General features: G+C 43.7%; 2 protein-coding genes across 2 annotated transcripts; both read left to right on the plus strand.

Moving 5' to 3' along the window:
* Window positions 1–122: 122 nt before the first annotated feature.
* Window positions 123–13,807, plus strand: fam193b (family with sequence similarity 193 member B). Its single transcript, XM_029119451.2, has 11 exons — window positions 123–438; window positions 1,601–1,876; window positions 3,969–4,155; window positions 4,595–4,807; window positions 7,972–8,440; window positions 8,873–9,062; window positions 9,201–9,437; window positions 10,303–10,536; window positions 10,990–11,956; window positions 12,264–12,339; window positions 12,617–13,807. Exons 1-11 carry the CDS (start codon window positions 283–285, stop codon window positions 12,711–12,713), a joined length of 3,102 nt encoding a protein of 1,033 aa, XP_028975284.2. The 5' UTR covers window positions 123–282; the 3' UTR covers window positions 12,714–13,807.
* Window positions 13,808–15,440: 1,633 nt separating this feature from the next.
* ddx41 (DEAD (Asp-Glu-Ala-Asp) box polypeptide 41) lies at window positions 15,441–27,325 on the plus strand. Its single transcript, XM_010898486.4, has 16 exons — window positions 15,441–15,626; window positions 16,090–16,188; window positions 16,407–16,557; window positions 17,215–17,350; window positions 17,859–17,995; window positions 18,204–18,276; window positions 19,010–19,163; window positions 19,611–19,747; window positions 19,911–20,073; window positions 21,623–21,754; window positions 23,508–23,579; window positions 24,381–24,477; window positions 25,535–25,684; window positions 25,834–25,905; window positions 26,375–26,485; window positions 26,751–27,325. The coding sequence occupies exons 1-16, from the start codon at window positions 15,600–15,602 to the stop codon at window positions 26,885–26,887; spliced, it is 1,848 nt and encodes a 615-aa protein (XP_010896788.1). The 5' UTR covers window positions 15,441–15,599; the 3' UTR covers window positions 26,888–27,325.
* The last annotated feature ends 173 nt before the right edge of the window (window positions 27,326–27,498 follow it).

The following is a 27,498-nucleotide window of genomic DNA, read 5'->3' on the forward strand; positions in this document are numbered from 1 at the left end:
AATTCAAAATGTGAAATACACCAATTGTGGGGCCTGTTTGTTATTTTTAAAGTTGCCCACACTCAACATGGCGACTGCTGGGTTAAATCGCGATGAAGCTATTTTGCCAGCACTATCTTTGACCTATGAACCCCAGAGTGTGCCAGCTCTCCGCCATATTGACTGTTGTCTTGACTGGAGAAGATAGGGAGCATTTGTGATCCTAGAAGAATCGAAACTGTGCTTTTAAACAGCTATAAACTGGTGCAAACTGGGCCAAAGGATATTTCTGAAACGCTTGTTATGGCGAGGAAGAAAAGCAAGCAAGCAGCAGTTGGGAGTAAGGAGATGGTGCCCGGACAGCAGAGCATATCGAAGAGCCCCGTCTCTCCCGGCGATGCAGCTGGCGGGGGTGGCGGAGATGCAGCGCTGGATAGACTCGCCGCCAGGGCGAATCAGGTAGCTAGCCTAGCAAGCAAAAATAACGAGTGGGTTAGCCAGCTAGCTAACTAGTTATCCTATCAATCAGTTTAACAGGGCCATCCCTGTATTTCTGTTCATCCCCTGGGGTTTTGTGTGGTTGATTGAGGACAATAGCTGTATAGACTTGCGTTAGTGTTACGGTCCAACGAGGGTTGTATTTTTGTTCGTTTACAATGATCGGGGCGGAGTAATAGCTATACTAAATAAATTAATAAGATGTAGCCAGCGTTCTAATTTGTGGTTGCTAGCCAGGAAGATAAATACACTCCAGTTTTAGAGAACGAGTGAGTCTAGTTAACTAGTTAGATTTCGACATCGTCTTTGTTGGTATACGGTTTATTCGTCCGCAAGATTGACATTGTTGCGCGCGTGCCACCGACACGTCGTAAAATGTTGCCCTCAAAATTTTTGCTAGCAGGTTGGCTAACTTGCTAGCTTCCAGCTCGCGGGGCGGGCTTATTGCAAGTTTGCAGACATTTAATCTCACTTGGCAGCTATATAGTACAGAAGCTTATTTACATTGGGGCTTACATTACATGTGCTTGCTAGCTGGCTTTCAAAATACACCCCAGGGGCGTTCTGATATATGGTTACTCGCTGTGAATACCATCTAAAGTAACATGCATGGCTTGCTTTGTTATGATTGTTCTTTCCACGAGAGATCAACGTTTGTAGTATTGTTGTGCTCCTTTTTGCATCTTTGTTTAACTCTCGGGTGTCGTGCATGCTTGTTTAACTACTTGAACGTTACACATGTGCCCTTGTAACGTTCCGTTCATTGGGTTTTGTGGTAAACAACGCAAGCAGAACACGGTAGTCTGAACCTGGACTACAAATCTCTGAAAACTAGCGATTTTGTGGGACCCCACTGTATGTGGCAAGCTGCTTCCACCGAACCTATGCCTCTTTGTTGTCCAGCTCATTCACGTCCTTCCCTCAGTTCCCATCCTCTTCTCTGATCCCATCTCCATCCTCTCCTTTGTCCCTAATCAGCCTCCTCTCTGGACTCTCCCCCCCCCCCCCCGTCTTACTATTTCTTCTGTGCTATTGACCTCCCTTGTTGTCTCTTCACCTCTTTTTGTTTCCCCATCCATCACTGATGTGGTTGTAACAACCTGGTCCCTCTCTCCCACGACAGCCCATGCACACCTGCTGTCTCTTATGTCACCGGGAGTTTAAGGACTGGGGGCCGAGCCCTGCTAACGGGCTACCCGGGGGCCATGGTGCGAAGCTAGCCGACACTCCGGCTCTGTCTCAAGCCCTTTTTAGAGAGGTGCCGGGCCGGAAACTGGCAGACGCTGTGCCGTCGTTGGGCCAGTCTCTACTGGGAGAGGTTCCGCTCTGGATCTGCCAGAGCTGTCGGAAGAGTGTGGAGGAAGAGGAGCGACGGAGCACCCAGGAGGCTCCTGCACCGGTAAGAGGGAATGAAGGGGGAGAGAGGTGGGGGAAAGATGGAAGGAAGAGGGGGACATTGGGTGGAGAGACAAAGGGGAGTGGTGGACAGACGGTGAGGAGGGGAAAACATAGGGGAGAGATGGAGAGGACTGGCTGAGCAGGGTAGGACGGGGAGAAGACACGGAGAGGAGCAAAGCAATGATGACGAGACATGAAGGAGACTAGAGCAGGGGGAGAGGGTTGAGGAGGTGGAGAGAGTGCTCCTCTAATACAGACAATACACGCAACTCCAGCCAGCGAACATGCACACTGGCCCTGTTTACAGTTCCATCAGTAGCCATGTGACAGCGGACTATCTGTGGACTTGTGTTTATGTAAATAGATATTTTTTTTTTCAAGGTCTCAAATACTTGACATAATGGGGTGTGTCTGGTCACCTCATCCAACACTGAGCTGGAAGGAACTGGAATAGGTGATGATTAAGCCCAGTGTTCTCCTACTGGGGATGGATGCCGGCTGTGTTGTGAGCAAGGTTATTCTGTCATTTTATTTGGGGTTGTTATAGTTTCATTGCTTTGTGTGTGGCTAAATGAATACCACATCGAAAGTTTCTTGGCAACATAAGATCCGTCACCCTTGGCCTCCTCCTGTCAGAAGCTGAAGCACTGTCTTCACCAAATGGCACACTATTCTGTACACAGTGCCCTGTCCTGGACCCGTGATGACTTGGTTCGGGTCAGGGACTACAAATCGAATAGCGCACTATGTAGGGGGCAATTTGACTCACTGTATTCTTCGTCTGGGTTCTTGAGGGGGATTATTATTATTTTTTTTTTACATACAAACTTTCCTTATTGAAATCCAGAAAACTGCTCTGCGTTGAGTTAATATAAAGTAACTATACATCTGACCAAGAACGTCCCTCAGACAGAGGAACCTACCCTCTGTTTCTGTCATGTGAGGCAGCCTGAGTACAAGCACCCCCAGTTGGATGGGCCCACCTCTGAACTCCAAGGCATCCTATTCGGAACTTATTTTCACTGTGTCTGCTCAGGTTTTCAAACCAGCGACCCTCCGCTTACCAGCCAAATGTTCAAGCCGTAACGCTACCTGCAGCCATAGCTCTTAGGCCTTTGCTGTGAAACAGATGTTGTTCTTCTCAGGTGACTAAACTGGTAAAACAGATTAATCCCTACGGGGTATACTGCTGTGGATCAGCCTGATTGGGCTCCCGAAGAATGGATAATGATGTAACATTAAGACACAGATCGTATTGACTGTGCCTGTGACTAACATCTCCTTGTCACCATCCCAGTCCGACGTTATGTTTGTTAATAGCATTGTCTTCCTCCCTCTGGCTTTGTCCACCTATAGTAAAAAACGTGGGATTTGTTTAAGATGGTGCAGGTGGCTGTGTTCTTCACTGTATCAAAATTCATCGCACCTGACTTTTAAGAGTGATGGTATGAGATATGGTATAAGTTTTTTTTCTTTTTAGATGTGGGTTAAAGATGCTTCAAAACAAAATGTACGTGATAAGCTTTCTTTGATGTGTAGGATTCTTTGATTTGACCCTAGGCTATGTTCTGCCAATTTTTTTAAATTTTTTTTATTGATTAATGAATTACATTTACTGATTGGTTAGGAACTCACCCTACCTGTTGTATAAGCATCTAGAACATTTGTAGACTACAACCTTACCTCACAAAGCTGAGAAACACATGCTAATCCAGTGTGTGACACCTAACCCCTGCAACTCATCCAGAGCACTGCAGCCTGTCTTGCGTTCATCCCAAGTGTTGCTATGTCACTCCACTGGCTTTCATTTGAGTCTTGCATCCACTACAAGGCCATGGCTTTTACTTACAGAGCACCTAGGGAACTATCCCTCCCTACCTTGTGGCAATGATCAAACCCTAAATTCTTACCTAATCTTCCTTTTGCCGCCGCTCAATCACTGCATTGTAAATGTCAATTATGTACGCGTTTTAATATGACAAAGGACATGGATCGACGGGGGAAAAGGCAACAACCAGCCGTCATTTACCAACATTCAAAATGCACTTAAAAAACCTATTTCCTCTCAACCTTAAACTCTCATCTCCTCCCAGGTTCCGTTGTCCCACTTGTCGTCGTGTAAGGCCCAGAGCTACGCTAACGGTTACCCAGAGCAGAGCTCTGTAGACTGGGACCCATCTTCCTTCCTGTCGGCCCACAAGCTGTCTGGCCTCTGGAACTCTGCTCACAGTAATGGAGGTGTCCACTGCAACCACAGTGCCACCTCGCACACACAGCAAGGTACACACACACACACACACACACACACACACACACACTGTAACCCTGACCTTGAACCGACGCCGCTCTCTGCCCTCAAGGTTGTGGCAAATTCATACACCGATCCGAACAAAAGAAGACATTCATCATTTATTTTCTCTTGTAGCACTGACGTTGCTTGATTACTACTTTATTCAGGGTGATATGCATACTACAGCTGTGATATGTGGTTGACCCACCAAGCTAACTTAAGATGAATTTACTGACTGTAAGTCGCCCTGGATAAGAGCCTCTCTTAAATCACTGAGATGTAAATGTTTTTTTAATATTTTTATTGACTTTAAAACATTTCTTTTGATGTTTACAGACATTTGCGTATTTAGGGAAATTCCGTCTAAATTCGTTTTATTATCAGCGTCACCTGTTGAGTTGAACCGTCCTCCGTCCTGTGGTCCATTAGGAGCTGGAGGACCTGTGTGTCATGAAAAGCGAGGGTCTCACGAGGCTCCTGGGAAATCTGCTAAGACGTCCGGAGCCAAGGTGTGTCCGTACAGTCATCCTTCCCAGAATTCCAGCGTGTCGTCCCCTGGGAACCCCCTCTCTACCTCCGGGGACCTCTGTAAGACCGCCCCAAAGCACTTCAAGACCATGTGCCGACGACCAACTCCGCCTGGTAAGCACATGCACGCAGACATTCACACCTGGTGAGACCCGTGAGGTATATTAACCTGGAGGACGGATGGGGGAATTGTTATATATCCCAGATTTGTTTTCGACGCATTCATTCTTACTCACGTTATTCTTATTTTATATATCCCCTAATTCTCCTTTCCCTGTTTCTGTTACATCCAATTGTGTCAGTGACCCTCTTATTGCATCTCCAAGCTGATAGTGGCGTAACTAGTAAGGTCTTCTGGGCTCAGGTCCTTGTATTTAACATAATAGGACAGTTGTAATATTAGTGTCAGTGCGTATGAATAATTAAAAAGTTATATTGTGATATGTAGTGTGCTTCTCGCAAGCGTTTCTGAGGCTAGTAAGATTAGTGTGAATGAGTAGTTGTATTATTTGTATGAATTTATAGTTGTGATTGTTGTGTCTATATGAACAGAGCTTGTAATATTAGTATGAATTTATAGTTGTGATTGTTGTGTCTATATGAACAGAGCTTGTAATATTAGTATGAGCTCAGCTGCTGGGCTTTCCAGATTCTGCTGCTTTTACATTGATCCCAGTGTTTCTCCTGATGTGGCCAAATGCTGATAGGCTACAAAAAGTGCCTTGTAACCATCAGAAGTGAAATCTAAGTAAAAAATAAAAGTTGTGTTTAACCAGTTGGGTGCGTCAGTTAAAGGGCTCATGCTGGTGAGAAGCCTAGATTTCAGAACCACAGACAGCGACTGATATCAGCCTCAAGACATTTTGCTATTGAAGATTCCTAAGTTCCACACCTGTGTGTTACAGAAGCAGACCAGTTGGGACCTGTGTGTTACAGGGGCAGGCCAGTGGGGAACTGCGTTACAGGAGCAGGAATGTAGGGTACTGCGTGTTACAGCGGCAGACCAGTGGGGAACTGCGTTACAGGAGCAGACATGTAGGGAACTGCGTGTTACAGGGGCAGACCAGTGGGGAACTGCGTTACAGGAGCAGACATGTAGGGAACTGCGTGTTACAGGGGCAGACCAGTGGGGAACTGCGTTACAGGAGCAGACATGTAGGGAACTGCGTGTTACAGGGGCAGACCAGTGGGGAACTGCGTTACAGGAGCAGACATGTAGGGAACTGCGTGTTACAGGGGCAGACCAGTGGGGAACTGCGTGTTACCGGTGCAGACCAGTGGGAAACTGTGTTACAAGGGCAGACATTTTTGGCATGGCAGAAGAAGGCTCTCAGACAAGAGAATGCCATTGGATTTTGATGTGATTATTCTAATCTGTAACCTTCAAATTGTTACATTTGTAAATAAGGAATAAACATTCAGTCTTGCTTTGAGTCAATGATTATAACACTATGTTACTTTTGTTTGACATTTTGAATGGCTTTTTAAAAAAAAAAGACAATGGAGCTTTGCCCACAAATAGCCTGCATTTCAAATAGGTGTATAGTGAATTGTAAACAACTATATGCTATAAAATGGAAAGCAATAGTAGTAACTTGTTTTAAAATATTTTTAAAAGTCTGTCATTTAAGAAAATAACAAATTGAACAATAAACAAATCAACTGGGTGTCATTTAAATTGAATTGTTTAGTGGGAGCTGTCCAACAGCAGCTGTTACATCCCCTTCACTGCCAGACTGGCCAGTAGACTTATACTCTATAACTTAATTAAATATATATATATATATATATATATATATATATATATATATATATATAATTTATTTATTTATTTGAAATATAGCCATGTCCAGGAACATTTAAAAAAAAAAAAGTTTAAAACGAATGTCCAGCACACTCCTTTTACTTCTCTCCATTCTTCTTCCTCCCTCTGCCTAGGGCTGCACGATTTGGATAAAATATTGAATTACGATTTCTTTGACAAATATTGCAATTATGATTTGCAATCTTCAAACATGGGTGTAAACAGTGTAGATAATCTCACTTAAAATAGGGATCATAATGTGCTATTAAACTGAATAAAGATCTAGTTAAAGTTCAGCGTTTTCTATTTTACTCTTATTACCAATTTGAAGTTGTATTCTGTGTCAAACTATTCATTTAACTGCTCCATTTAATGCAATGGAGTTTGCAGCATTTGCTATGTATATATGTAATCTACACCAATACCTACAGCACCTGCAAGAAAAACTATTACGGACGTACGATGCATGTCCGTTGCCTCGGATGTAGCGCATATCTTTCACCTTTTTTGGAGCTGAAAATCTCTTAAATTGGCGATTTGATTATTGCAATTTAGATTATATTTTGATTAATTGTGCAGCCCTACCTCTGCCTGCTTCGGTCTGTCTGACTCTCTGCCTCTGTCTGTCTTCCTGTCTTGTCTTTCTGCCTCTGTCAGTCTGTCTTACACACAACTGTGTTTGAAGCGTTGTCATGCACCAATCCGGAGCGTGTACATCCTGGGGTTTTGGGTTTGTTAGCAACGTCTCCAAATGAATGTGCATTTTTGGCTACATTGTGTTTCTCTTCTATTTGTTTTCTCTCTTGCACAAGAGACCGCTGTTACCAGACCTCAGTAATAAAAAAGCGGGCTAACTTGCTGTTTTCAAGTGGTACGCAAACCGCTTTTTGTAGAGTTAGCATTATTTGTGTCACTTGCTACTGAACCTGAATGGTTCCATTGTATCGATTTCTTAGACATTTTGTCTGAAGTACATCAAATAAAAGTGTCATGAAAATCAGCTACATTTGTAGGTAGGAAAATTGTTGGCTACAATTGCACTGAAGTTCATGTGTTGTCTGCAAACATTACATTTTAACTGGTGATGAAGTAAAGGGGATGTTAGGCAATAAGCTAGCCCTCATTACAATACTTATTAAAAAAACGTTATAGCGTAATTTAGTTTTTACTAGTCCCACCATTGTTCTTACATAATATAGCCATAAACAATTTCAGCAGCACTTTTCCCCCCCTACTGATTAATTAAGCCATCCTGCGAAGAGCTCCGCAATGAAGTAGTCAACCAAGACAGGAGGGAATCCAATGTGTGTTACGTGGCCAGGCTCTGAATAAATAAAAACGTAGTCGACAGACTAGCAACTAGCAATGGACTAGTCGACTCAGTGAAGTCAGCTGTGACAGTGTCTGTATGACCGTGGCTTGGAATATTGTTTGGCACTCTGTAACTATTCAGCTCTCTGCTGTCTGTTTCCAGGCGAAGCCTTCCACCCCAACGACCACCACCAACACTCTGACCTGTCAGTCCCTCCCAACAGTCCCACTGGACTCTCCTCCTCGCAGCATTCCTCACTACTGCCCCTCAAGCAGAGCTCTGGTGGGCAACACAGCCATGTCACCTCCTCATCCTCCTCCTCCTCCTCATCCTCCTCTTCTCCCGGCCTGGTGGCTCACCCTCCCTTCACGCTGGTACCAAACATCCACAGCCCCGTGGCAGGGGCCAAGTTGGGGGGCCCGGGGGGGCCCGAGTGTCCTACAGGGGCCCTCCATAAACCCTCTGCCTGTAAGAACTCCCACATTCCTGCTGTCAACAGCCAGCACAGCAAACTGGGCCCCTCCCTAATCAGCTGCAACCACCCTTGCAACGGCCACAACGGAGGGGCGCCGCCCACTTCCCACGTGGGTCACATGCCTCCCGGACAGCACCTTCCCGCCGGCGCCTGCAGGTTGGTAGTGGATCGGGTTGGACTGGAGGTGCGGTAAAGAGGTTGATAGAGCTCGTCTAAGACACCGTCTAAAGAAATGTCCTGGAAGTGTGTGTGTGGGAATGATATGGTGGAGGAAGGATCTCATGGCCCCTGAATAATATCTGCTTAATGTCATGTTTAGGCTGTTTGTTTGTTTGTTTGTTTATGTCACGCTATGTTGATCGTCTGAGTATGATTGTGATATTTGTTCATGATGTCGCCATCAAACTGTTGGGGGGGTGGGACTTGATGACCACCGCAGTGGAATTTAGCAGTCCGTTGTACACCTGAAAATGACACTTTCCAAATATTAGGCTGCAACAGCGGTGCCTGTTTGTCTGTAGGAAGATGTCTGTCTGTCCTCTGTAACGGTCTATGTAACGGTCTCCCCGTACTGTTTCCTTTTTCCAGGGACCAGGCGTGCAAAGGCCACAAACTGTCCAACGGGGTGGGGGGGCTATGTCACCCCCCCTCTGAGATGGAGGAGGGGGAGGATGAAGACTCCAGCTCAGAGAGGAGTTCCTGCGCCTCCTCCTCAACCAACCAGAAGGACGGGAAGTACTGTGACTGCTGCTACTGCGAGTTCTTTGGCCACAACGCGGTAGGTTTACATGGGGGAAGCCACGCTGTAGCCCAGGAGAGTCAGTGGCAAGACACTACCGTCTCATTTTTGTTTTGCTAGCTCTTGTTTCTATGAGAACAAAATTGGATGTGCAATAACCCCTAAACCCCCCTCCAGCCCCCGGCAGCTCCGACCAGTCGTAACTACGCAGAGATCCGTGAGAAACTCCGTTCCCGACTGACCCGACGCAAAGAGGAGTGTGTTCCCCAGAGGCAGGACTCGGACCCGGCCGTGTCCACCTCCATCGACCACCGGGATGTGGACGAGTTGCTGGACTTCATCAACTCCTCGGAACACAAATCGGCCAACAGCGCCAAGGCCGCCAAGCGCGCGCGCCACAAACAGAAGAAGAAGGTGATTTGAAATGGCGCGGTTGGGAACACTTCACGATACAGGTCATTCCGTGCGTTTTCGATTTCCACAGGGGGAGCTTTAGTTCATAGCAATACGCTTTTCCCGAAAACTTGCCATCCAACAATCTTTGTTTTAAGTTGTTTCGTTTGAATGTTATATTAAAAGGCAATAATGGTTTTATATTAAGGCAGTACTGTTTTATTAGGGTTGTAAGGTACATGGAACTATAGCAGACATTTCTAGAACTGAGCCAAGATGTCCCACAGCCTGTTATTTCTAATGGGCAGTGTTGGTGTGTTTGTTAGGAAACGCTAACTCTGTAAAGTGTGCGTGTGTAATAACTAAATTCACTCTGCCCTGCACTATTTCTGAACAACACCATTTACATTTTTATTACTTTTCTAACTTGGCGACGGTTAAGTCTGAACAACCTAGTCCACTCAGAACAGAAAACTGTGTTGAGATCTAATGTTTCAGCTTGCTCCATATTTGTATGCCACTATATTTTTCAGTGTTTTATTTTTTGTACCTGAAAAATAGTGTTCTGCCTGAATACAACCTTTAGTTTTTAGAGGAGGGCTGACATGTTTCTAATACAAACACGATAGGGCTGAACCCGATCTTCTATTTCAGTAGCGTGAGGCAGATTGATGTACACCCTGGAGTAACGGAAATCAATCTGCCTCTCTGACCCAACCCAGAATGTCTGTCTAACCAGTCTGTGTTCCTGTCTGCATAAGTCTGTCGGCCTTGCCTGCCTAGCCGTCTGTCCGTCTTGCCTGCCTAGCCGTCTGTCCGTCTTGCCTGCCTGTCTTGCGCGTGTCTGTCTGTCTAACTGTCTCCCCCTCTCTCTCCCCCACCTCAGGAGAAGCAGGCCCACCAGGGGGGTGGTTATAATGAAGGAGCAGGAAGTGACCCTCCGTCCACCCCTCCAGAGCCAAATGACGACCCAGACCACCCGGGCCAGGATTGTCCTGATGAGGGGGATGTTGATGGAGGACCGGAGGCCAGTCGACTGCTGGAGTGGCCTCAGCTGGAACTGGAGAGGGTCAACTCATTTCTCACCTCTCGCCTGGAGGAGATCAAAAACACCATCAAGGTAACGGTCATAACATGGATTCCATTGTTGTACTGCACATATGGAGAGAGAGGTTGGCTGGGATTGACATTTGAAGGACTAGAATGTCTAAGCATTGGAGATGTAACTCTTTTCAGCACCCATTTCGGGTTCTTGTAATTACAACAAATTCATAGATTATGGGCCCCAGATGCTTACAGTTGTTGAGGAGGATGTCTTGAAAATAGTGTTTCTTTTTTATGTATTTATTACACACCGTCACTTGACTGTGTGCTGTTATATGTAGGAGACATTTCTTATGGTCCTTTATGATTTTAATTGCAAATATTTCAGTGCCTGAGTCCCAGAAGGCACCGACCCATAGATTGACCCTTAAATAGCAGTGCATAAGGAATAGAGGGCCAGTTTGTGGTGTCCCCATCTTGCTGTCGTCTGCCGGGTGATGAATAAAGACATTGACGTTATACCTTCCAGGACTCCATCCGGGCTTCATTCTCCATGTATGACCTCAACCTCGATGTGAACGACTTCCCTAAAAAGGCTGCTACTCTGGAGGGGAACCATCTTCTCTCCCACCTGAACGGCTCCTCCTGCTCCGACCTGCAGCAGATTGACCTGGACCTGGCACCCCTCTCCCTGGGGACCTTCAAGAGCCACCTGGACCTGGTCAACGGCTGGGAGGAGGCCCATCCCCGGGACAACTCTCATATTGGAGGACCCATCGTCTCCCACTCGGGCCCTCCTAGTGCCACAGTACCGGAGGTGTCGGGACTAGGGCCGAATGGGGCGTGTACTGGGCCGAAGGATGTCCAGAGGCTCCACTCCACCCCCAGCCTCTCTAAGCTGATCCGGGTGCGCTCCCCGGAGAGGTGCCCCTCTGCTGGGCCTGAGAGCAACCACAAGGCCCCTGCTTTGGCCCAGAACCCGGCCTCCTCCGCTACGGTTGCTAAGCCTAAGGAGGAGGCCCCGGCAGAACCCAAGAACACTACTACGCCCACTCCTGGAGCCGGGTCTAATGCAGGATCTGGCAAGCAGAAGAAGGGCAAGAAGCAGCAACAACGGCAGGACCAACTGCCCCCAGAGCAGAACCAGAACAAATCCGGTTCCAAAGCGGCGGCCGAGCCTCAGAGAACTGGTTTCGCCGGTTCTGACACAGTGGGTTCTAACGGTTCTAAGTCTGGATCCGGTTCCAAACCTCCGCCTAACTTAACTGACAGCCAGAGAACCGGGCCTCGGAGGCCAGAGGAAGCCCGGCCGGCCCGGCCACCAGCCACCAACGGGCCCGCGAGTGGCGCCCAGAGAGGGAGGGCAGAAGGCGGGAGGCCAGGGGAGGAGCCGGAGGCAAAAGGGCATTCAGCCAGTCACAACCAAACCCAGCAGCAGCCCAAGGGAAAGAATAAGAAGAACAGGAACAAGGGCGAGAAACCCAGTGGTAACATCGGTACGTTCGCTGTGCATGTTGTTAGAGGGGGTACGTCAGGCTGTCGCTACTGTTGTGTGTTTTTAGAGGGGGTACAGCAGTGTGTCTATAGCTTTCAGACCTTTTGTTGTTGAACAGGACAAAGTAAATGTGAACAATAACGCCCTGAGACAACATGGTTTTCTCATGGCTACTCAAACGCTACTCATATGAAATTAATATAAAAGGTGGGTTTTGGGTTGCGGTTGTCTTGTGTATTTGTTCATATGTGGGAGTGTTAACGACAGTGTCGTTGATATTTCTAATCTAATATTTCTTGATTGCTCAGATGATGTGTTCCTCCCTAAAGACGTAGACCCAAAAGAAATGGATGAGATTGATCGTGAGGTGGAATATTTCAAAAGGTAAAGCTCCAGCTGGGACAGTACAGAACATTTAGGGCCTCACAGAGACTCTTCATTAAGGTCTGGTTTCGCAGACACAGCTAAATGGAAATCTCTATTGAGGTCCAATTTAAATAAAAATATTCTCCAGGACTAAGCTTAATGTGTCCACAAAACCGGCCCTTAAAGTTGTTCTGATTCCAGGGCTGGTCCTTGTCTTGAAAGACCCTGATGTTTCTTCTCTCTCCTGCCCACTTTTCTTTCTTTCTCTCCACTTCTCTGTCTCCTCTTTCTGTAGGTTTTGCCTTGACTCTGCTAAACAGACCCGGCAGAAGGTGGCGGTAAACTGGTCCAACTTCACCTTAAAAAAGGTTTCTTCGAATGCGGCCCAGTAACTGACAGTACCATCCCCCCCCTCCCCCCAACATAACTATGTCCATAGATCCCAGAATGGCCTGAGGCCGCCTACACCTCTTCCTCATTACCAAGCCAAGGGACCCTGGTTCATCAACCTTTTTCCTTTGTCAGGACTGCTGCTTTTGGCTCACAGCAGCCAGGGATCATTCACAAGGCTGACTCTTCAAGTCTTTTCTGTCTTTCACAAGAGAGAGAAGAGAGGTTCGAACCAACGTCCATCTGTCTGTCAGATCAGATCTACAGCAGAGATCTGATCCTCTGTGTGCTTCTTCACTATGTAGTATGTAAACAGTTACCTTATACAATAAAGTGTTTTTATTGCAACTGTGGCAGATTTTAAACTTGTTAAAAACCTATTGGATTCTTATCAGTTGGTTCTGTTTCCCAAAGGTACAGCTGTTCCACGGGCCATGACTATTTAGGAGGTTGTCCTCACTCTACTCCAACACACAACCCTTTGTGAATCAGAATCTGTGGATGTAGGCACTGTTGTAGATTAATTGTCTCAATTTACAGTGATTTTTAAGACGTTTTGGATTGAGGATAGGCGTTATGGAATGGAGGACACGTGTTTTTAAAACTGTTTAAACACAATACGCTGTCATAGATTCCACCATCATGTGTAGGTTTTTCACCAGTCATGATCTCCACCATACTGCTGCTTTGATTGTGCCACCCCTCAAAATGACATCACAGGCTGAATGCTGCCCCCCCCCTCCACCCCCTGAATATGACATCACAGGCTGAATGCTGCCCCGCCCCAAATATGACACCACAAGCTGAATGATATCCCCCCTGAATGACATCAAAGGCTGAATGCTATCCCCCTGAATATGACATCACAGGCTGAACCAACACTGTTAATTATGTCATCATTACTTGGTGGCAGCTGGAAGTATGCATTTAAGGCTCTGGTCAGAAGCCCTACCCTTATAAGGTATTTTAATATCTTCAGTTCGGCATTAATATAAACATTAATTTTTATTTTTTATTTTATATATATATATTTATCCAATGATTGTGTTTAACACTTCAATTCACATCTTGACAAGATGTGTTAAATTAAATAAAACCAAATTGATTGACCGCTCCCTGCATGATCTTTAAAGTGATCAGAACGTTCTAAAGCCTCTCCGTGTTTTTCTGATATCGGGCCAAGCTCCAAATTAGGTGTTGGTCAGTCACATTTGTCTTTATTCTTCAAAGTGAATAGGTGTTTTACCTCATCTTTAGGCCCAATTGCTATGACCGATCCAGCTGCATGGACCAAATGAATTTCCGTTCAAGCAGAGGTGATGGTTGTGTTTCTCTACTTAGATGTTTCATTCATAAACCTTTGGTTGTGTACATCAAATGTTTAATGCAACAAGACATTATTTGTTTAGCTGCTGCGTAACCTAGTCAGGCGTTGTAAGATCTGTCAGGCATCCACAACGTTTGAGCGGCGGAATGCACAGTTTAGCCTCCCCCATGCTGGTCAATGACAATACTTTTCCAAGAAAAAATCTTATGTGAGAAGATACGGTTGGTTAAAACAAAATATATATATATATGAATTAGCCTGCTTGTTTAAAGGATGTGGCCATTTAGTCAAAAAGATAAACATTCTCTAATTGTGGACTTCAGTACAGAAACACCAGTTGGAGTGATCTCCACTCCAGTTAAACACATTGCTCCCTCTGGTTAGGGACTCATGTATACAGCACAACACCCCTTTTTTAAGTTGGGACCTTTTGCCTCATACTTTCTCAATCCTCTCCTGACAATTTCAGTGTTTTGTCCATGTACAAGACATTTACAAGACATTTGGTAGTGATTTCATCTTTTTAAGATCTGTTGAAGGCCTGTAACTGAGGTATTCAGCCATGGTACACAATTGACAATACTTTTCCGCGTTGACCCTCAGAGGTTATACTCAAAAATAACCTCAGATGCAACTTTGTATTTGATTCTGCAGGCCTGAAATGAGATGATTTTCCTTTCTGATCAGAAAATGTTATGAAGGAAGTGGTGCTTCGATGATTCTTAGTCAACACACAACGTCTGTTTAAAAGGTTTCATTGAGATCTTTGTTTATTTTTTCTTTAAAATTCTGTTCTGAAGTTTTTTGTTTTCATACTCGACATCTCTGATGCTATCCAGGTTACGTTCAACTAGAGGACCTTATGGTAAATGTTTGGAATGTAGATTTATACTATACCATTAAGGGGCCAAGCATATATTGGCTTCTTTTCTGTTTTTTTTGTTTTGTATTATTCACTTTTGATACTGTGAAAATCTTTCGTTCAGAAAGATTAAAATATTACAGTTTTGACAAAATGAAGTGTGGTGTTTGCTTTTTAAAATTTCATTAATGAAATCTGTGTTCCTTCAAATATGAGACCTGGGTGTGTTTTAATCTACAATAGTATGTATATCCAATCGTATTTTGTTGTGGTGAATTTTCAGTGTATAACTTAAATTTGCAGATTCAAAGATATGTTTAAATAATTATGTTCAGGCCCTTGACCAGCCACAGAAAAATATTCCTTTAAACAAATGTCACAATTTGTAAATTAGAGACGTTAATGTTTCATGGTGATTTCTATCGGCCAAAATCTTTTTTTACGGATCATGTCATACTCGAGTAACAGTTCAGTAGATGCTAGTGGGCAGACTGCTTTTAGAGTTTTGGAAAAAACGCGTTTGAAGTTGGCACGGTGTCCTTCCCTCGCTGCTTGCCGTACAGAAACAAACCGACTGCGTCTTCAGTTTTTATTCATTGACCCAACGTGGGGGTAATTTACATGTTTTTAGAGAAACGTATCTGGATAAAACTGCGTTTTGAAAAGCTATAGTAGCAACGAAAAGCATCACACAATATAATGGAATCAGAAAATCGTCAAAAAAAGGTAAGGCTGTTTCAATATTTAGGGAAACATAGCTAGTTGGATAGCATTGCAAGCTAGCTAGCATGCCTTCCGTTGAACGTTGTTCGTACGTACTATGCTGGAGTGATTTGCTAACTTATAACGAAGTTACTTAAATTACAAATCGATTGCTTGAACCAAAACTTCGCAATATACTACTAGCCAACTAAATGTTACTGGATAGCAATTGCTGCCCCTACATGATCGAGGATTAGATTGTTTTTATTTCATTTCAACCTTTATTGATATTGTACCAAATACGTAAATCCATTTTTATGTTTTTAACAAACCGGTGTTAACATAACTTTTGTAGAACTCGTTGGTGTTATTTATTTTTAAGGATCCTGAGCATAGACAATCTGTCATAAAAATCCTCTATAAGCTCAGTCAGAACTACTGTTGGATGTATCTATTCCTAAAAAAAAAAAAATACATACATTTCCAGAGATACTATTCGGAAGAGGATAAGTCCGGATCAGATCATCCGTCTGAAGAAGATGACTATGTTCCATACGTACCTGTTAAAATCAGGAAGAAGCAAATGGTAAAACACACGCACCTTCGCTCTCACCCTCTGAACGGTGGTCATAAACAAACACCGTTAACCATGTCGCCCTCTACCTTTCTGATGCCCTCACACGTCCATGCTGCTGTTCTAAGTACCTGATGAACACTGGCACTCACTTTCCATGTATTTAGATTGACTTGCGACAACGTCTGCTATGATGTGTGTGTGTGTAACCAATACAACCCACACCCCAGCAACAGAAGATGCTTCGTCTGAGGGGCAAGGTTGTGGAGGAGGAGCAGAAGGACAGTGGTGGAGAGCAGAGGGATGAGGATGATGGGCTGGGACCACGCTCCAACGTCTCTCTGCTGGACCAGCACCAGGTTCTCAAGGAGAAGGCTGAAGGTACCGGCATACATACAGTTTACTTGGAATGATTGAACGTTCACAATGGAACAATTTAATGTATAAGGTTCCGGGGAAAAAATGAAGAGACCACTGCACTTTTATCTTTCCTTTCCAAAAAAAAATGAAAAGGAAGGTTTTGAGTGAGGAACGGAAGCGTTCAATTTGCAGTGGTCTCTTAATTGTAACCCTACTGTTCCTCACTCAAAACCTTCCTTTTCAACTTTTTTGGAAAGGGAAGAAAAAGGTGCAGTGGTCTCTTAATTCTTTCCGAAGCTGTATATTGGAACGAAAGTTTACATTGGAATGATTGGAAGCATATATTGGAATGATTGGAAGCATATATTGGAATGATTGGAAGCATATATTGAACATGTTGTCTACATTGGAATGATTGAAAGTTTGTATCTGAATGATTTGACAGTTTTCATAGGAATGGTTGTACATTTGCTTTAAACCTCATCCATGCAGTGAATTGGGAGGATTGTTCAGGGGTACTTTGCCTAGCTCTTACACATTTCTCAACATCATTATGTATGTTTCGTATGTTATTATTTGAAGTTGAGAACACAGAAACACATTCGGATTGTAGTTCCCTTTCTAAAATTGAATGATCTCAAATGGTCTCCTTGCACTAACTTCTGTTTCTGTCCTCAGCTCGTAAAGAATCGGCCAAAGAAAAGCAGCTGAAAGAAGAGCAGAAGATTCTGCAGAGTGTGGCTGAGGGCCGAGCTCTCATGTCAGTGAAGGAGATGGCCAAAGGTATTATCTACGATGACCCCATCAAAACAAGGTGACGAAATGAAACCGTTTGCTAAACATGATGCTTGTCTGTGATATTACTCTGTTGATGTAATTGCATTGTGTAATTATAACTAATGTAGCATAACTGAATTGTCTAGTAGGTGCTTTGTATCTAGTTTGCTCTCTGGCACATCTTGAAATGCCCCCCTGTACAAAATTCCCACAAACTATTATTACAGGCTGTAATTAGTAACACTAATAAAATGTATTCCCCGGCCATGTTAGATGCACTGTGTCTGTTCTATAGAATCGTGTAGTCTTTGGAGTGGTGCTACATGTTGCAGACTGATTTGTAACAAGTTTGTGTCGTGAGGGACACATTCAACTCGCCTTATGGCAAATGGAGTCAATAGAGATTGTAAACATGCCTTTGTTGATAGGAAGCGATGATATGTAACAATGAGGAATTAATGAACGCTACCTCCCACCTACGATCATAACATACAGCATCCATATCTTATAACGGTGTGGTAAAACTACTGTATGATTGTTTTCAGCTGGTTGGCTCCACGGTACATCCTGAACATGCCTCCTGCCCGACATGACCGCGTCAGGAAGAAGTACCACATCTTAGTGGATGGAGATGGTATCCCTCCGCCAATCAAAAGCTTCAGGGAGATGAAGTTCCCACAGGGTAGGATACACACACTCACATACACACACACACACACACACACACAGTGAGACACCCGTAATGAGACACTGAACAGCACATCTGTTACGCTATACAAACATTTCCACCTTATCTTCTATTCTATTTATTAGTCTAATTGGTAGGGATAGTGTGTGTTTGTCATGTGATGAGAATGCCTCTTCAACTGTCTTTAATCTGTTGTACGCAGCAATCTTGAAAGGTCTGAAGAAGAAGGGGATCGTTCACCCTACCCCCATTCAGATCCAGGGAATCCCAACCATGTAAGTGAAGTAGCGTACTGCTTACACACTTGCCAGTGCTTCATTAAAGTAAAGGGATAATTCTGGATTTTTGCGCTGCCGTTCACTTGCTGTGGATGACATTTGTATATCTGTGTGTACGTAAGGAAGGAATTGTGTGAACTACTTTCACAAGCTACTCTTTAACCAGCACCAGCGCAATGACTGAACATTCTTCTGGAACAGTTATTAGTAGTAAAGGATACTCTAGATAGTAACTTCAAACTGCACATAGAGACATGAAAATGCGGCAAAAGGGCAGCCGAGTACTCAGAGCGTTAGGCCAGTAAATGGAAGATTGTTGGTTCTAATCCCTCTAGCCAACAACATGATAAAACCCCACTTTTCTACCCCTGGCCAGGCTGTCAACTATAATTGCTGTTAAGATGTTGCTGTAATTGAGAAGTAGTTCTTAGCGCAGTGACCTAGTCAAATCCTTAAGAACTTCCATAGTTGTCGAAATTTTGTTAATAAAATCTGTTTAATAAAACCCCAAATTAATCTTCAACATGATTTAAGGACATACAAAGACATACTATTTTTGACTGTTCCCTTCTGCTGGCTTAACTTCCCTCTTCCTGTTGAGGACTGGAACATATTGGTAATAGAACTTTACAGTGTGATGGATGGGTTGACCTATACGCACATCGTCTCTCACTCCTCTCTCTCACACACACACACACGTCACTTAATGTACGCTTTTCTCTCTCTTCAGTCTGTCTGGCCGGGACATGATTGGCATTGCCTTCACTGGGTCAGGAAAGACTCTGGTGTTCACGCTCCCCATCATCATGTTCTGCCTCGAGCAAGAGAAGAAACTGCCCTTCTGCAAGAACGAAGGACCATACGGACTCATCATTTGCCCTTCAGTAGGTCCCACTGCAATGTTTTTTTTGAGCAGAAGGTTAAAGGTTACAGGTTAGGATTTCATTAGGATGACAATGAAGAAAGCAGCAGCTTCTGTGCCTAGAGTCAGAACATCAATCCTGACATAGTAGCAACATACAGCTGTTACACAGTAAATACACACCTTGAAATGTTATATATTCTGCACATATTTGGACTTTTGAATGTCTGAGCTCAGTTGTAACCACATCCATTGACAGAGGTGACCAAATGTAACAAACAACAAGACTTTGAAACAATGAATGCAGTTAAGATAAACAGAAATGCAATTTCCTTACGCAGATTAAACGGTTAAAATTTGAATCAGGTTCACCCAAATAGACAGTGACAAGAAACGGTTACATTAAGTTATTTCAGTCAGAGCTTTCTTAACCCTCTCCACCCGACCCACTCTTCTCTCCTTTCTGCAGAGAGAGTTGGCCAAACAGACACACAGCATCATAGAGTACTACTGTAAGCTCCTGGAGGAAGAGGGGGCTCCACATATGAGATCCGTCCTGTGTATCGGAGGCATGTCAGTCAAAGACCAGATGGAGGTGGTCAAACAGTAAGTCATATAAATCATTTGACCTGCTCATTAACCAGCCATTCTGCAGGTCAGTCATTCATTTAGTCAGCCAGTAATCCAAGCCAGTCACCTGTTCAGTCAACAGGCCAATGGTGTTGGGGCCAGTTTGGCCTCTGACCGTATTTTAACCCTGTGTGTGTAGTGGTGTCCACATGATGGTGGCGACCCCTGGGCGTCTGATGGACCTGCTCCAGAAGAAGATGATCAGTCTAGATATCTGCCGGTACTTGGCTCTGGACGAGGCTGACAGGATGATAGACATGGGCTTTGAGGAGGACATCAGGACTATCTTCTCCTACTTTAAGGTAAAGAGGGATTACGAGCTCGGGAGAAAGATTAACTTTAACTTGGACAGCATCTTCTCATGCTCTAAGGTATCAGAGGTTAATGTTCATACACTATCCTGAATTACCATCACAAGTGTCTGTCCATATTGCATTCCAAGGTGGACCGACTTTAAAGATGTTACAAAAACTGTTAATTTATCCTTGTATCAGCCAACAAAACAAGCAGGGCTACCAAAGTCGATGGTATATTTACAAAAAGCCCCAAATGACTATCTGAAATGCTACCATTTTAAAAACACTAGCCTCTGTCAATCTACTAAACAGCAGGTATTCTTTTGGACAGGAGATTTGGACCAGTAACCAACTGAGGTTCTAATCCTTGAACCTAGAGTAGGCCTATGATGACCAACTGCGGTTCTAATCCCTGAACGTAGAGTAGGCCTATGCTGACCAACTGCGGTTCTAATCCCTGAACGTAGAGTAGGCCTATGCTGACCAACTGCGGTTCTAATCCCTGAACGTAGAGTAGGCCTATGCTGACCAACTGCGGTTCTAATCCCTGAAACTAGAGTAGGCCTATGATGACCAACTGGGTTCTAATCCTTGAACCTAGTGCAGGCCTGTGATGACCGACTGGGTTCTAATCCCTCAATCTAGAGTAGGCCTATGATGACCGACTGGGTTCTAATCCCTCAATCTAGAGTAGGCCTATGATGACCAACTGGGTTATAATTCCAGAACCTAGTGCAGGCCTGTGATGACCGACTGGGTTCTAATCCCTCAATCTAGAGTAGGCTTATGATCACAGAATCAACCTTTTTTAATGTTAATTAGTATGTCAAACTTGACTGACAATTAAATCTATGTAATTGAGTCTCATTAAAGTTTGCCTACATTTCTCTATGACACCTTGTCAACATGCATGCGCTGTCACTTAGACTTTGACAAGTAGGCTAACTATTCTTGTAGCCTTCCTTTACATATTTATGTAGCCATCATTTACATACACTTAATCGTTATTAGCACAGTCACTAGACCAGGGGACTTCCGACACCTCAGTTGTGAGCTATTGGTAGGTTGCAGCTCAACTACTTTTTCAGCATGTTTCCCAGTCTGTGTGGGCTTCGTTAAGCTGGATAGCTGTCGGTACTTTGCAGGCTTTCAGTATGACATTTTCATGAGGTAGGCACAGATTTTGACAACAAGACTACGAATGCTCGTGTTACAGCATTTTTTTAGCTTTGACTTTTTAGACTGCCCATGTATTTGTGGTGGACAGTACAAAACTGGTCCAAAAAGCATTCGAAATGTATCATCCCTGGCACTTGTCAAATGTGTTTTTATGTGCCTGAAACGGAGGATAATGAAGTATGGAGCGGGCCTGTTCTGGCCAGCGAGACACCAGACTCACCGGGGGCGGCGTCTGTCCCCGGAGCCGTTGGTGGTTTCCGGATTTAAAACCGGAGAATTTTGAGAAAGTTAATAGAAAGTGAAAGTTTTACAACCATCCTTAAGACACACAGAAGCAGACAGGACTGTACCCAATCTTGATTGTGTGTTCCTGCAGGGCCAGAGACAAACCTTGCTGTTCAGTGCCACCATGCCTAAGAAGATCCAGAACTTTGCAAAGAGTGCCCTGGTAAAACCTATTACCATCAACGTGGGCCGGGCTGGTGCTGCCAGCCTGGATGTCATTCAGGTACAACAATCATCCGCCTACCATGTCACACCCTGTACTGCCAGCCTGCAGACCTCATCCGGCCCGGTTATTGATTTAAGAACATTAAAATACACTATATGGCCAAAGGTATGTGGACACCCGACCATCACAGCTATATAAGCCTCTTGAACTGACTTTAAAGTCACTGAGCTCTTCAGTATGACCCATTGTATTGCCAATCAGAGGTGGCGCTAAAATGAGTTGCGGTGTGTGCAAATGATTTTTTTGCTGGATACTGTTTAGTTGGCATAGAAATGATGAACATCTACTCTGCTCAGCCATAACATTATGACCACCTGCCTAATATTGTGTAGGTCCCCCTTTTACCGCCAAAACAACCCTGACCCGTCGAGGCATGGACTCCACTAGACCTCTGAAGGTGTGCTGTGGTGTCTGGCACCAAGATGTAAGCAACAGGTTCTTTAAGTCCTGTGCCATGATTACGAGATTATCAGTGTCATTCACTTAGGATAGATTGTTACAATGACCAGAGCGGCATCACAGCTGCAAGCGATGGGCGGAATACAGTTATGATCCAGGGCCAACAGCTAGCAGCCAAGTTTGGCAGGTACGTTTTGTTGAAGCCTAATAACAAGCTTCTGTTCATTCTAGTACATGAAACGTTCTTATATTAATTTGATCTGCCTCTATCATTTAGTTGGGAAATCCGATAGAGATAGTAAGATTTTAGCAGCGGAAGGGTGTGTGGGGGTGGGGCTACGATTTGCACCCATGGGAGAGAAGGCTAAGCTCCGCCCCTGCTGCCAATGTTTGTCTATGAAGATTTCATGGCTGTGTGCTGGATTTCATGCATCTCTGAGCCGTGGGTGTGGCTGAAACACCTGAGCTCAGTAATTAGTAGGGGTGTCCACATACTTTTGGCCATTTAGTGTATCACATTTAATTTTCTCCCGGAGAATTTGTTTTCCTGTTGTTGAATATTTGCACACATACAATATACAGCCAATCAGATCTGCTGAAAGTGGCAGGGTCTGTCTGGCAGCCAATCTGTCTGCTCTTTAACCACGTTTTAGATGGCATTGTCTGAAAGGCCAGAGTGTTGTCGGCTCTATCAATCTGCATTATCTTACTTGCTACATTTCTGGTTTCATAATCTGCATAAGGACTACTCGCTACGCATCTAAATCTACTTTCACAGGAAGTTAGGTGGCTGGACGCTACGTTGTAAAAAAAAAACACAGACAACAGAAAATAGAATATGGTGCAGAATAATATGCCGGTCAGCTGAGGATATGCCATTCACAATGTTCTCTGTTTAAAGAAAAACAAAAGATTTACAACAGACAAATAATGTACACATTTTCTGTAGATTAACTATTGTGTTCCATTACTATATTGAGCAGCATGTAAATGGTCTTAATTATGTTGCTGTGAATTACATTTAATGCATTTGAAATGACTATTTTGGCCCATTTTAGGAAGAGTAACCCCAGATAGAACATGTCTGTCCATGAACAGTCTGTCCCTCTGTAAATAACCTTTTTTTAATATAGTTAGAATATAGTTGAATAACCTGGTCTGTCCTCTAATGTGCTAGACTGGGGTCCATAAAGCTCTTTTCAAATGGAGTTGTAGAAATAATTATTCACCAGGTTGTCCCATTGGAACAAGGTAATGAAATTGCTTTGTGTTCTTTTGGCTCTCAGGCGCTGTGACTGCAAATTGACTTTAGATTTAATTTGTTTATGTTGATTGTTTAATTTAATTTCAGGAAGTGGAGTATGTGAAGGAAGAGGCTAAGATGGTTTACCTGCTGGAGTGTCTACAGAAGACCCCTCCCCCGGTTCGTAACCTGTACATTCATGTTGATGTTCAGGTAGCCTATACTCAACAAACTGTACATTCATGTTGATGTTCAGGTAGCCTATACTCAACAAACTGTACATTAATGTTGATGTTCAGGTAGCTTGTACTCAACAAATTGTACATTCGTGTTGATGTTCAGGTAGCCTATACTCAACAAATTGTACATTCGTGTTGATGTTCAGGTAGCCTATACTCAACAAACTGTACATTCGTGTTGATGTTCAGGTAGCCTATACTGTATTTAGTCAGAACCACTTGTAGGTTTGATGTCTGCCTAGCACAGTGTGTTAACCCTTTACCTTGGGTCCTGACAATGTACGCGGAGTGCACAGTGGATATAAAAAGTCTACACACCCCTGTGAAAATGCCAGGTTTCTGTGATTTAAAAGAATGAGACAAAGATAAATCATGTCAGAATGTTTTCTACTGTTAATGTGACCTATAATGTGAACAATTCAATAGAAAAGCAAACGGAAATTGTCGAGGGGGAAAAATGAAAAATAAAAACCTTGTTCCATAAGTGTACACACCCTCTTGTGGCTGTGTTCAATCAATCATTCAATCAATCACATTTATTTATAAAGCCCTTTTTAGTTTGTTTTTCAATTGAATTGTTCACATTATAGGTCACATTAAAGGTAGTGTAAGTTCTGATGTGATTTGTCTTCATTATTTTACATCACAAGAATCTGGCATTTTGACAGGGATGTGTAGACTTTTTATATCCACTGTACTTACTCAGAAGGTAAGGTTGGTGTTCTTTCCTGTCTCCCTCCAGGTGTTGATGTTCGCTGAGAAGAAAGCTGATGTGGACGCCATTCATGAATACCTCCTGCTGAAAGGAGTGGAGGCTGTGGCAATTCACGGAGGAAAAGGTGTGAACGCTAGCCCCTAAACCCAGGCCGCTAGCCCCTAAGCCATGATCACTAGACCCTAAACCATGACCCCTGGCCAATATACCATGACCACCAGCCCCTAAACCATGGCCACTGTCCAATAAACCCAAACCTGTAGACCCTAAACCATGACCACTAGCCCCTAAACCATGACCACTAGCCCTTAGGCCCTGACCACTAGTCCCTGACCACCAGTCTCTAAACTCTGACCACTAGCTTCTAAATCCTTACCTCTAGGCCCCAAACCCTGACCCCTGGATCCTAAACCCTGTCCACTAGGCCCTAAACATGAACTAAACACTTGCCTCTACCCTGACAAAATCCTAGCGTTGAAAGAGTTGAGGAGAAAAATACATTAAAATTGTATTCTATCCTACAGTAACAGCCTCTCACCACTAGGTGTCGTATTCCTTCTCTCATAGTGTTAGTAGTAACATCCTGTCATATAGTAAAATAAATGTTTATATAGGAGATAATGGTGTTTCGAAACGTTTATTCACCCCACATAATTTTGTGTTCAGTATTTCAAATGGAGAAGCTGCATTCTTCTCTCTTGACCTCACAAGCACACGTGATCATCTCTCTTTAAAGGAATAATGGCAGACATAACACGGTCATTTCTTGGTTGCTAACATTTAGTTCACTAATTTTCTGTTCATGCTAGGAAAAACAAGCACTGAATAGTGTAAGAAATTATTGCGCCATCTAAATCACTCTCTTATATTTTTAAAATATCTGAATATATCGTTTTTAATGCTTTTATTTGTTAGTCGAGTAAAATTAAAAGTCAGTATAGGATGTGTAGATCTGTAAGGGGGGCGTTGGTTTGAACTGTTGTTTCTTTTTAAGTCAGCTGTACATTTGTTTACATTGGCTTTGGCTTCTTACCCAAGTTCCCACTCTGATTTTCTTTTGGATTATACTTATTATTTATTAACTTTGTTTTATTATTCTGTTTTGGTGCATCAGGTGTGAGAAAGAAGCTTTCCAAATAATTGTAGTTTTATTACTACAACATTGAGAACTGTGTTTTTAGACCAGGAGGAGCGGACCAAAGCCATCGAGGCATTTAAGGAGGGGAAGAAGGATGTGCTAGTAGCTACAGACGTGGCGTCTAAAGGTCTGGACTTCCCGGCTATACAGCATGTTGTCAACTACGACATGCCCGAAGAGATAGAAAACTATGGTAAGACATCACTATCAATCCACCAATCGGTCTTTATTTGTTACATATTTTTGACAATTTGTAGAAAACATTTTCTTACATTTTTTACATCCAAATTATTCCGGAACTCTTTTACATTGCTGGCTTATTGGGTGAGTGTTTGTTTTCAGTCCACAGGATTGGTAGGACTGGCCGATCAGGGAAGACTGGTATCGCGACCACTTTCATCAACAAAGGCTGTGGTAAGACGACTCACCCACCTGATTCTTTACAATGAAAACAAATTGGAATGGTCGAACGTTCGAAGCCCAGTGCCTTTTTGTGTTTCCCGGTGCCTATTCTGAAGATCCCATCGCTGAACGATACGTGATCCATCCTTGACAGTTTCAGTCATTGAAACGGTTTACCTAATGAAACAGACGGTGTGCAGAGACAATGTGTGGGAGTGTCTCTTTTTACTTTTTCTCTTACATACCCGCGAATAAGTGAATACTTAATAAGTTATTAAAAAGTTGTTATTGCATTAAAGTTGGCGTGATTTTTGTGGCCTTAGGGACATGAATAGAGACGTGGGCTTGAGTGAATCTGTGTGGTTTTTCACTCTTTGGCATTTCTGACTAATTGTGAAGCCTAAGTAGTCAGAGCGTTTTGGCCAGTCTTGTACTGCTTGGTGGGTATTGATCATCTCCCTGCTTTCTTCATACTGTCCAGATGAGTCTGTGCTGATGGACCTTAAAGCCCTGTTGATAGAAGCCAAGCAGAAGGTTCCTCCGGTTCTCCAGGTTCTCCAGACAGGAGATGAGACCATGTTGGATATTGGAGGTAGAACATGCTCTCTGGATCCCCCTATCCTGATCTCTCTGTATATTCCAACCTCTCTCATCCGCTTCCTCTCAGTCTCTCTTTATACCAGTCTCTCTCTTTGTTCTCTCTTTCTCCTGATTTCTCTATTTGAATGTGAATTGTCTCTTTCCCTACATTTTTCCAGCCTATTTATTGGTGTAACTATAACCTATTATGTCAGTGCCATGTCCTGGTCTGGTGTAACTGCCCTGTCTGACCTGGTTCTGGTTTGCGTGTTCTTCAGGGGAAAGAGGCTGTACGTTCTGTGGTGGTCTGGGACATCGGATCACAGACTGTCCCAAGCTGGAGGCCATGCAGACCAAACAGGTCACCAACATTGGACGCAAAGACTACCTGGCTCACAGCTCCATGGACTTCTGAGTCCTCTTCTGCTGTGTGGACCGCCGTCCCCTGCTGGTATGCCGTTTGGTTGGTTTTGCCAGGTCCATGACTACAAAGATGACTACAATCTGCACTCTGTAAAGTTTTTTTGCTTACAGCTTACTTATTTTGCCCTGGTGGACTGAAAGAAAGACATTTTAAAACCTTGGGATTGTCTTCAAATAGTTAAAAAGGATCTGCGAGGTGATTCTGTCCCGTGGGTCCGCTCGCGTGTTTGTGATGGCCCAGGTTTTCAAAGTTCTGTACTGTCATTACTAATCTTGATGCTGTTATGGATGCAAGGTGCTTTCGTTTTCTCCTAACAATGTTACCAGGTTGGCAAAATAAAAATGGAGAGCTTGTTTGTATTACTTGTTTTAAAATGTAAAAATGTCAGTGTCTTGACGATGTAAATAAACCATTAATAACAACCCAAGTCTTGTTAGGTGTTGATCTCTGAATGGCTGTGTGTGGGGGGGGGGGCACTGTATTGTTGTATATACACTCTGACATTTCGACACACTTCTACAGTAAAATAGAGAGCTAGAAAAGGAAGTTCCTTTGTGACCACAATGAACATGATGAACTTTTTTGGTTTAAAAAATAAACAA

Source organism: Esox lucius, chromosome 4 (assembly GCF_011004845.1).
Source record: "Esox lucius isolate fEsoLuc1 chromosome 4, fEsoLuc1.pri, whole genome shotgun sequence".
In the NCBI taxonomy this organism is placed as follows: Eukaryota; Metazoa; Chordata; class Actinopteri; order Esociformes; family Esocidae; genus Esox; species Esox lucius.

Coding starts and splice junctions, on each gene's coding strand:
- fam193b (XM_029119451.2), top strand. CDS start 283: ATGGCGAGGAAGAAAAGCAAGCAAGCAGCAGTTGGGAGTAAGGAGATG. Junction 439..1,600: donor TCGCCGCCAGGGCGAATCAG/GTAGCTAGCCTA, acceptor CTCCCACGACAG/CCCATGCACACCTGCTGTCT. Junction 10,537..10,989: donor AGATCAAAAACACCATCAAG/GTAACGGTCATA, acceptor TATACCTTCCAG/GACTCCATCCGGGCTTCATT.
- ddx41 (XM_010898486.4), top strand. CDS start 15,600: ATGGAATCAGAAAATCGTCAAAAAAAG. Junction 19,164..19,610: donor GACTCATCATTTGCCCTTCA/GTAGGTCCCACT, acceptor TCCTTTCTGCAG/AGAGAGTTGGCCAAACAGAC. Junction 21,755..23,507: donor CCAGCCTGGATGTCATTCAG/GTACAACAATCA, acceptor ATTTAATTTCAG/GAAGTGGAGTATGTGAAGGA.